Source organism: Egretta garzetta, unplaced genomic scaffold (assembly GCF_000687185.1).
Source record: "Egretta garzetta isolate BGI_Z169 unplaced genomic scaffold, ASM68718v1 scaffold1342, whole genome shotgun sequence".
NCBI lineage: Eukaryota > Metazoa > Chordata > Aves > Pelecaniformes > Ardeidae > Egretta > Egretta garzetta.
In genome coordinates this window covers 16576-26016 of record NW_009258913.1, presented here as the reverse complement: position 1 = coordinate 26016, position 9441 = coordinate 16576, and the positions used below count along the sequence as shown (strand labels likewise).

Genomic DNA, 9441 nt, shown 5'->3' with positions numbered 1-9441 from the left:
TCTCTGGTGCCTGGAGCAGCTCCTTGCCCTCCTTCTCCACCAACCTCGGCGTCTGCAGGGTTGTTCCTCCCCTCACTTCCTCACTCCTCTCACAGATCTTTTAACCTTTCTTAACCACGTTGTCACAGAGGCACCACCAGCATCTCTGGTGGCCTCAGGTTTGGCCAGTGGTGGCTCCATTTGGAAGCCACTTAGACCTCGTTGTGTCCAACGTGGGTCAGCCCCATGACTCTTCGTCAAAAGGTCGCTGCTGCAGCTCCCCCCCACCAACCCAAACCCTGGCCGCTTAAACCCAGTGCGTGATCTCCAACGCATGAAGTTCTCCACTCTTCTCATTTTTAGCAGGATTGTCTCCACTTTGCCCCCGCCAAATTTACGAGACGTTGGTTGAGGTATCTCACTCATCATTTTCTTGGCCAACCACGCTAGGGCAAGCGCGGGGACGTCGCGCGCTGGCAGCTTCCCCAACGAGCAGGGCCTCTGCAAGACGTTGCTCCGGCAGCTTAGAGGTGGCGGGGCGGGATGGAGGTGCCTCATTTCACCAAAATCTCCCGGTTTCTCCCCATAGCCTCCAGCTGGAGCCTTCCCCGGAAGAAGCGGGATGAAGAGCCACCTTCGTACCTGAAGTGGGTGGCTTTCGAAGGCAAGCTGCCCCCTGATGCTGTCTCCAACTGGAATGACTACGCCAAGAGGATGGAGTATATCTGCTCAACGGGGCAGCGCGGCTGCAGCACCGATGCCTACGTCCCCACCCGAGGTCCCTTCTGCTTCTACCCGTTCGGAGGATGGGAGCGGCAGACCCGCGACTTCAAGTTGTTGGTCAACGTGGGAGGCTTTGAGGCACTGGATTGGGTGGATGATTCCTTTGGCAGTGTGCCCGAAAATGCCGTGGAGGGTTGCCCACTCGTTGATGTCTTCATTGGGAGGAACCGCTATGGCTTGGGCAAGGTCGCCAAAGTGCAGAGGGCTGCCTTCATGATGGTGGACGGTGAGGAGGTTTGGTTCAAGTGGTACCAAGTCTTGGTGGTCAAGAAGGGCCCGGCAGACATCACCATCTCTGATGTCCGCTACAACATGAGTGGGGCGGTGGAGCGCGGGGAGGACGTCACCTTGATGAAGACCACGGTGACAAACAAGGGCTGCCAAGGGCTGCGGGAAGCTGTCACCTTGGAGGAGGCCACTGAGATGGCCCACGACTGGGAGATGGACCAGAGGGTCTTCAGCACCGTCCGTGGAGTGTTGCAAGCTGCCCTTTTGGCCTTCAATGGGACGGGCTGGGAGGTCACCAACATCACCAGCATCCCCTGGGTAGGGGGAGCCAGCATCAGCGAGTACGTTGTCCATACCCACGTGGTGGAGACGGAGGTCCAGCCCCGGACGGGGTGCGCGGTGGCCCTGGAGGGACGGCGGTTGGATGTCCACATCCCCTTCAGTGCGCGACTGACCCGGGATTTTGACCATGGCCGACCTCACCATGTGGCTGTGACGGGGTGGATTCGCAGCCGGGCGGTGGTGGGTGTCCGGGCTGGCGTCACAGAGTGTTGGCCCATCACCGATGTCCCACCATGCCAGGCCTAGGGCGGCTTGGTCTTCTCTTCTCCTTGCAATCTGCTTTTTCTTTCTTTTTTCTCCCCAAATAGTGACCATCTCACCCCAAAATGAGATAGCAATGACCCGAAACGCTTTTATTTTTGCCTCCTTGCTCTGCAACGGCACGGCGACAACGTGGAATACAGGAAAATGCTATTTTTGCAGTCCGCATTTTCTATTTTCCCCCCCAAAACTGGGCAGGGGGACGCTGCGGTGCAAACGCGATGCTGTGGCGCAAACCTGCGCTGTGACGCAAATGCGATGCTGCGGTGCAAACCTGTGCTGCGACAGAAACATGATGCCATGATGGAAACGCGATGCCACAGTGCAAACCTGTGCTGCGACATAAATGTGACGCTGTGGTGCAAACCCGCGTCATGACGCAAATGTGACGCTGCGGTGCAAACCTGGGGCGCGACACAAATGTGATGCCATGATGGAAATGCGACGCTGTGGTGCAAACCCACGCTGCGATGGAAATGCGACGCCGCGGCGCAAAGCTGTGCTGTGATGCAACTGCGACGCTCTGATGCAAACGCCACACTGCGGCGCAAAGGTGCGCTGCGACGCAGATGCGACACCATGACGCAAAGCCTGAGCTGCGACGCGAATGCGACACTGCGGCGCAAACCTGTGTCGTGACACAAACGCGACGCTGCGGTGCAAACGCGATGCTGTGGCGCAAACCTGCGCTGTGACGCAAATGCGATGCTGCGGTGCAAACCTGTGCTGCGACAGAAACATGATGCCATGATGGAAACGCGATGCCACAGTGCAAACCTGTGCTGCGACATAAATGTGACGCTGTGGTGCAAACCCGCGTCATGACGCAAATGTGACGCTGCGGTGCAAACCTGGGGCGCGACACAAATGTGATGCCATGATGGAAATGCGACGCTGTGGTGCAAACCCACGCTGCGATGGAAATGCGACGCCGCGGCGCAAAGCTGTGCTGTGATGCAACTGCGACGCTCTGATGCAAACGCCACACTGCGGCGCAAAGGTGCGCTGCGACGCAGATGCGACACCATGATGCAAAGCCTGAGCTGTGATGCGAATGCGACACTGCGGCGCAAACCTGTGTCATGACACAAACGCGACGATGTGGTGCAAACGCGATGCTGTGGCGCAAACCTGCGCTGTGATGCAAATGCCATGCTGCGGCGCAAATGTGCGCTGCAAGGTCGATGCGACGCCGCAATGCAAAGCGTATGCTGCGATGCAAACGGGACGCGGCGATGCAAACCCGCGCTGTGACGCAAACCTGCGCTGTGACGCAAATGCGACGCTGCAGTGCAAACCTGGGCTGTGAAACAAACGCGACGCTGTGGTGCAAACCCGCGTCATGATGCAAATGTGACGCTGCGGCGCAAACTTGGGGTGCGACACAAATGTGATGCCACAATGGAAACGCGACGCTGCGGTGCAAACCCGCGCCGTGGCCAGGTCCCACGGATCCAGCCTGGCCATGTTCCATGGATCCAGCCTGGCCAGGTCCCACGGATTCAGCCTGGCCATGTGACACAAACATCACGCTGTGGTGCAAACCCACGCTGTGATGCAAATGTGACACAGTGCGCAAACCTGGGCTGTGACACAAACGTGAGGCCACGATGGAAACACAATGCCACAGCGCAAACCTGGGCTGCGACACAAATGTGACAAAACGCGATGCTGTGGCGCAAACCTGCGCTGTGACGCAAATGCGATGCTGCGGTGCAAACCTGTGCTGCGACAGAAACATGATGCCATGATGGAAACGCGATGCCACAGTGCAAACCTGTGCTGCGACATAAATGTGACGCTGTGGTGCAAACCCGCGTCATGACGCAAATGTGACGCTGCGGTGCAAACCTGGGGCGCGACACAAATGTGATGCCATGATGGAAATGCGACGCTGTGGTGCAAACCCACGCTGCGATGGAAATGCGACGCCGCGGCGCAAAGCTGTGCTGTGATGCAACTGCGACGCTCTGATGCAAACGCCACACTGCGGCGCAAAGGTGCGCTGCGACGCAGATGTGACACCATGATGCAAAGGCTGAGCTGCGACGCGAATGCGACACTGCGGCGCAAACCTGTGTCGTGACACAAACGCGACGCTGTGGTGCAAACGCGATGCTGCGGCACAAACGTGCGCTGCGACACGAACGTGATGCTGCGGTGCAAATTCGACGCTGCGGCGCAAACCTGCACTGCGGCAGAAATGCGACGTTGCGGCACAAGACTGTGTTGTGATGTAAATGCGACGCCGCGGTGCAAACCTGTGCTGCGATGCAAACACGACGCCGTGGCGCGAGCCTGAGCCGCGGTGCAAATGCGACGCCGTGACGCAAAGCTGCGCTGTGATGCAAACCTGTGCTGCGACGGAAATGCGACATTGCAGCAGAAAACTGTTCTGTGACGCAAACGTGGCCTTGCGGCGCAGGTTTGTGCCACGATGCAAACACGACGCCGTGGCGCGAGCCTGAGCCGCGGTGCAAATGCGACGCCGTGACGCAAAGCTGCGCTGTGATGCAAACCTGTGCTGCGACAGAAACATGATGCCATGATGGAAACGCGATGCCACAGTGCAAACCTGTGCTGCGATGCAAACACGACGCCGTGGCGCGAGCCTGAGCCAGGAAACGCGATGCCACAGTGCAAACCTGTGCTGCGACATAAATGTGACGCTGTGGTGCAAACCCGCGTCATGACGCAAATGTGACGCTGCGGTGCAAACCTGGGGCGCGACACAAATGTGATGCCATGATGGAAATGCGACGCTGTGGTGCAAACCCACGCTGCGATGGAAATGCGACGCCGCGGCGCAAAGCTGTGCTGTGATGCAACTGCGACGCTCTGATGCAAACGCCACACTGTGGCGCAAAGGTGCGCTGCGACGCAGATGTGACACCATGATGCAAAGGCTGACCTGCGACGCGAATGCGACACTGCGGCGCAAACCTGTGTCGTGACACAAACGCGACGCTGTGGTGCAAACGCGATGCTGCGGCACAAACGTGCGCTGCGACACGAACGTGATGCTGCGGTGCAAATTCGACGCTGCGGCGCAAACGTGCACTGCGGCAGAAATGCGACGTTGCGGCACAAGACTGTGCTGTGATGTAAATGCGACGCCGCGGTGCAAACCTGTGCTGCGATACAAACGCGACGCTGTGGTGCAAACCCTTATGCTGCGATGCAACTGCGACGCCCCGGTGCAAGCCTGCGCTGTGATGCAAACGTGATACCGTCATGCAAACCTGTGCCACAACGCGGGCGTGACGCTGCGACGCAACCGCGATGCCCCGGTGCAGCGTATGCTGCGATGCAACTGCGACGCCCCGGTGCAAGCCTGCGCTGTGATGCAAACGTGATACCGTCATGCAAACCTGTGCCACAACGCGGGCGTGACGCTGCGACGCAACCGCGATGCCCCGGTGCAGCGTATGCTGCGATGCAACTGCGACGCCCCGGTGCAAGCCTGCGCTGTGATGCAAACGTGATACCGTCATGCAAACCTGTGCCACAACGCGGGCGTGACGCTGCGACGCAACCGCGATGCCCCGGTGCAGCGTATGCTGCGATGCAACTGCGACGCCCCGGTGCAAGCCTGCGCTGTGATGCAAACGTGATACCGTCATGCAAACCTGTGCCACAACGCGGGCGTGACGCTGCGACGCAACCGCGATGCCCCGGTGCAGCGTATGCTGCGATGCAACTGCGACGCCCCGGTGCAAGCCTGCGCTGTGATGCAAACGTGATACCGTCATGCAAACCTGTGCCACAACGCGGGCGTGACGCTGCGACGCAACCGCGATGCCCCGGTGCAGCGTATGCTGCGATGCAACTGCGACGCCCCGGTGCAAGCCTGCGCTGTGATGCAAACGTGATACCGTCATGCAAACCTGTGCCACAACGCGGGCGTGACGCTGCGACGCAACCGCGATGCCCCGGTGCAGCGTATGCTGCGATGCAACTGCGACGCCCCGGTGCAAGCCTGCGCTGTGATGCAAACGTGATACCGTCATGCAAACCTGTGCCACAACGCGGGCGTGACGCTGCGACGCAACCGCGATGCCCCGGTGCAGCGTATGCTGCGATGCAACTGCGACGCCCCGGTGCAAGCCTGCGCTGTGATGCAAACGTGATACCGTCATGCAAACCTGTGCCACAACGCGGGCGTGACGCTGCGACGCAACCGCGATGCCCCGGTGCAGCGTATGCTGCGATGCAACTGCGACGCCCCGGTGCAAGCCTGCGCTGTGATGCAAACGTGATACCGTCATGCAAACCTGTGCCACAACGCGGGCGTGACGCTGCGACGCAACCGCGATGCCCCGGTGCAGCGTATGCTGCGATGCAACTGCGACGCCCCGGTGCAAGCCTGCGCTGTGATGCAAACGTGATACCGTCATGCAAACCTGTGCCACAACGCGGGCGTGACGCTGCGACGCAACCGCGATGCCCCGGTGCAGCGTATGCTGCGATGCAACTGCGACGCCCCGGTGCAAGCCTGCGCTGTGATGCAAACGTGATACCGTCATGCAAACCTGTGCCACAACGCGGGCGTGACGCTGCGACGCAACCGCGATGCCCCGGTGCAGCGTATGCTGCGATGCAACTGCGACGCCCCGGTGCAAGCCTGCGCTGTGATGCAAACGTGATACCGTCATGCAAACCTGTGCCACAACGCGGGCGTGACGCTGCGACGCAACCGCGCTGCCGTGGTGCAAACCCTCATGCTGCGACGCAACCGTGATGCCCCGGCACAAACCTGCGCTGTGATGCAAATGTGATGCCGTCATGCAAACCTGTGCCACAACGCGAGCGTGACGCTGCGACGCAACCGCGCTGCCGTGGTGCAAACCCTCATGCTGCGACGCAACCGCAATACTGCGGCACAAGCTTGCGCTGTGACGCAACCGCGATGCCACGGCGCAAACGCTTATGCTGCAATGCAACCGCGATGCCCCGGCGCAAGCCTGCGGTGTGACGCAAATATGATGCCGCCATGCAAACCTGTGCCGCGACGTGAACGTGACGCTGCGACGCAACCGCGCTGCCGTGGTGCAAACCCTCATGCTGTGATGCAACTGTGATGCCCCGGCGCAAGCCTGCGCTGTGATGCAAACGTGATACCGTCATGCAAACCTGTGCCGCGATGCGAACGTGACGCTGCGACGCACCGTGCCGCCGTGGTGCAAACCCTCATGCTGTGATGCAACTGTGATGCCCCGGCGCAAGCCTGCGCTGTGATGCAAACGTGATACCGTCATGCAAACCTGTGCCGCGATGCGAACGTGACGCTGCGACGCACCGTGCCGCCGTGGTGCAAACCCTCATGCTGTGATGCAACTGTGATGCCCCGGCGCAAGCCTGCGCTGTGATGCAAACGTGATACCGTCATGCAAACCTGTGCCGCGATGCGAACGTGACGCTGCGACGCACCGTGCCGCCGTGGTGCAAACCCTCATGCTGTGATGCAACTGTGATGCCCCGGCGCAAGCCTGCGCTGTGATGCAAACGTGATACCGTCATGCAAACCTGTGCCGCGATGCGAACGTGACGCTGCGACGCACCGTGCCGCCGTGGTGCAAACCCTCATGCTGTGATGCAACTGTGATGCCCCGGCGCAAGCCTGCGCTGTGATGCAAACGTGATACCGTCATGCAAACCTGTGCCGCGATGCGAACGTGACGCTGCGACGCACCGTGCCGCCGTGGTGCAAACCCTCATGCTGTGATGCAACTGTGATGCCCCGGCGCAAGCCTGCGCTGTGATGCAAACGTGATACCGTCATGCAAACCTGTGCCGCGATGCGAACGTGACGCTGCGACGCACCGTGCCGCCGTGGTGCAAACCCTCATGCTGTGATGCAACTGTGATGCCCCGGCGCAAGCCTGCGCTGTGATGCAAACGTGATACCGTCATGCAAACCTGTGCCGCGATGCGAACGTGACGCTGCGACGCACCGTGCCGCCGTGGTGCAAACCCTCATGCTGTGATGCAACTGTGATGCCCCGGCGCAAGCCTGCGCTGTGATGCAAACGTGATACCGTCATGCAAACCTGTGCCGCGATGCGAACGTGACGCTGCGACGCACCGTGCCGCCGTGGTGCAAACCCTCATGCTGTGATGCAACTGTGATGCCCCGGCGCAAGCCTGCGCTGTGATGCAAACGTGATACCGTCATGCAAACCTGTGCCGCGATGCGAACGTGACGCTGCGACGCACCGTGCCGCCGTGGTGCAAACCCTCATGCTGTGATGCAACTGTGATGCCCCGGCGCAAGCCTGTGCTGTGATGCAAATGTGATGCCGTCATGCAAACCTGTGCTGCGATGCGAACGTGACGCTGCGACGCAACCGCGTTGCCATGGTGCAAACCCTCATGCTGTGATGCAACTGTGATGCCCCGGCGCAAGCCTGTGCTGTGATGCAAATATGATGCCGCCATGCAAACCTGTGCCGCGACGCGAATGTGACGCTGCGATGCAACCGTGCCGCCATGGTGCAAACCCTTATGCTGCGACGCAACCGCGACGCCCCGGCGCAAGCCTGCGCTGTGATGCAAATGTGATGCCGTCATGCAAACCTGTGCCGCGACGCGAATGTGACGCTGCGATGCAACCGTGCCGCCATGGTGCAAACCCTTATGCTGCGACGCAACCGCGACGCCCCGGCGCAAGCCTGCGCTGTGATGCAAATGTGATGCCGTCATGCAAACCTGTGCCGCGACGCGAATGTGACGCTGCGATGCAACCGTGCCGCCATGGTGCAAACCCTTATGCTGCGACGCAACCGCGACGCCCCGGCGCAAGCCTGCGCTGTGATGCAAATGTGATGCCGTCATGCAAACCTGTGCCGCGACGCGAATGTGACGCTGCGATGCAACCGTGCCGCCATGGTGCAAACCCTTATGCTGCGACGCAACCGCGACGCCCCGGCGCAAGCCTGCGCTGTGATGCAAATGTGATGCCGTCATGCAAACCTGTGCCGCGACGCGAATGTGACGCTGCGATGCAACCGTGCCGCCATGGTGCAAACCCTTATGCTGCGACGCAACCGCGACGCCCCGGCGCAAGCCTGCGCTGTGATGCAAATGTGATGCCGTCATGCAAACCTGTGCCGCGACGCGAATGTGACGCTGCGATGCAACCGTGCCGCCATGGTGCAAACCCTTATGCTGCGACGCAACCGCGACGCCCCGGCGCAAGCCTGCGCTGTGATGCAAATGTGATGCCGTCATGCAAACCTGTGCCGCGACGCGAATGTGACGCTGCGATGCAACCGTGCCGCCATGGTGCAAACCCTTATGCTGCGACGCAACCGCGACGCCCCGGCGCAAGCCTGCGCTGTGATGCAAATGTGATGCCGTCATGCAAACCTGTGCCGCGACGCGAATGTGACGCTGCGATGCAACCGTGCCGCCATGGTGCAAACCCTTATGCTGCGACGCAACCGCGACGCCCCGGCGCAAGCCTGCGCTGTGATGCAAATGTGATGCCGTCATGCAAACCTGTGCCGCGACGCGAATGTGACGCTGCGATGCAACCGTGCCGCCATGGTGCAAACCCTTATGCTGCGACGCAACCGCGACGCCCCGGCGCAAGCCTGCGCTGTGATGCAAATGTGATGCCGTCATGCAAACCTGTGCTGCGATGCAAACGTAATGCTGTGACGCAACTGTGTTGCCATGGTGCAAACCCTTATGCTGCGACGCAACCGCGACGCCGTGGCGCAAGCCTGCGCTGTGATGCAACCGTGACGCCGCAGCGCGAACCCTTATGCTGCGATGCAACCATGACGCCACAGTGCAAGCCTGCGCTGTGACGCAACCGCGACGCCAACCCTTGCGCTGGCACGC

At 60.6% G+C, this 9441-nt stretch overlaps 2 protein-coding genes across 9 annotated transcripts in view; one reads left to right on the top strand and one right to left on the bottom strand.

The window, feature by feature from the left end:
- The window catches only part of LOC118451816 (natterin-4-like), a 2568-nt gene extending 788 nt beyond the window's left edge, over nucleotides 1-1780 (top strand). Inside the window, exon 2 of the mRNA XM_035889883.1 lies at nucleotides 569-1780. Within this exon, the coding sequence (XP_035745776.1) occupies nucleotides 694-1578 (885 nt within the window). The 5' untranslated portion in view covers nucleotides 569-693 and the 3' untranslated portion in view covers nucleotides 1579-1780. The remainder of the gene's footprint in view (nucleotides 1-568) is intronic.
- A 647-nt stretch (nucleotides 1781-2427) lies between these two features.
- LOC118451815 overlaps nucleotides 2428-9441 on the bottom strand; it is an 8628-nt gene continuing 1614 nt past the window's right edge. Inside the window, exons 1-4 of one of the 8 annotated variants that reach the window (XM_035889882.1) lie at nucleotides 9282-9417; nucleotides 9150-9188; nucleotides 8094-9056; nucleotides 2428-2891 (exon numbers count right to left, since the gene is read on the bottom strand). In XM_035889882.1, coding sequence (XP_035745775.1) covers nucleotides 2674-2891; nucleotides 8094-8955 — 1080 coding nt within the window. In that variant the 5' untranslated portion in view covers nucleotides 8956-9056; nucleotides 9150-9188; nucleotides 9282-9417 and the 3' untranslated portion in view covers nucleotides 2428-2673. Of the gene's footprint in view, nucleotides 2892-3057; nucleotides 3315-7740; nucleotides 7869-8093; nucleotides 9189-9281; nucleotides 9418-9441 lie in introns of those variants that run through there. The other 7 variants (XM_035889881.1, XM_035889877.1, XM_035889876.1 and 4 more) reach the window with 7 other exon arrangements.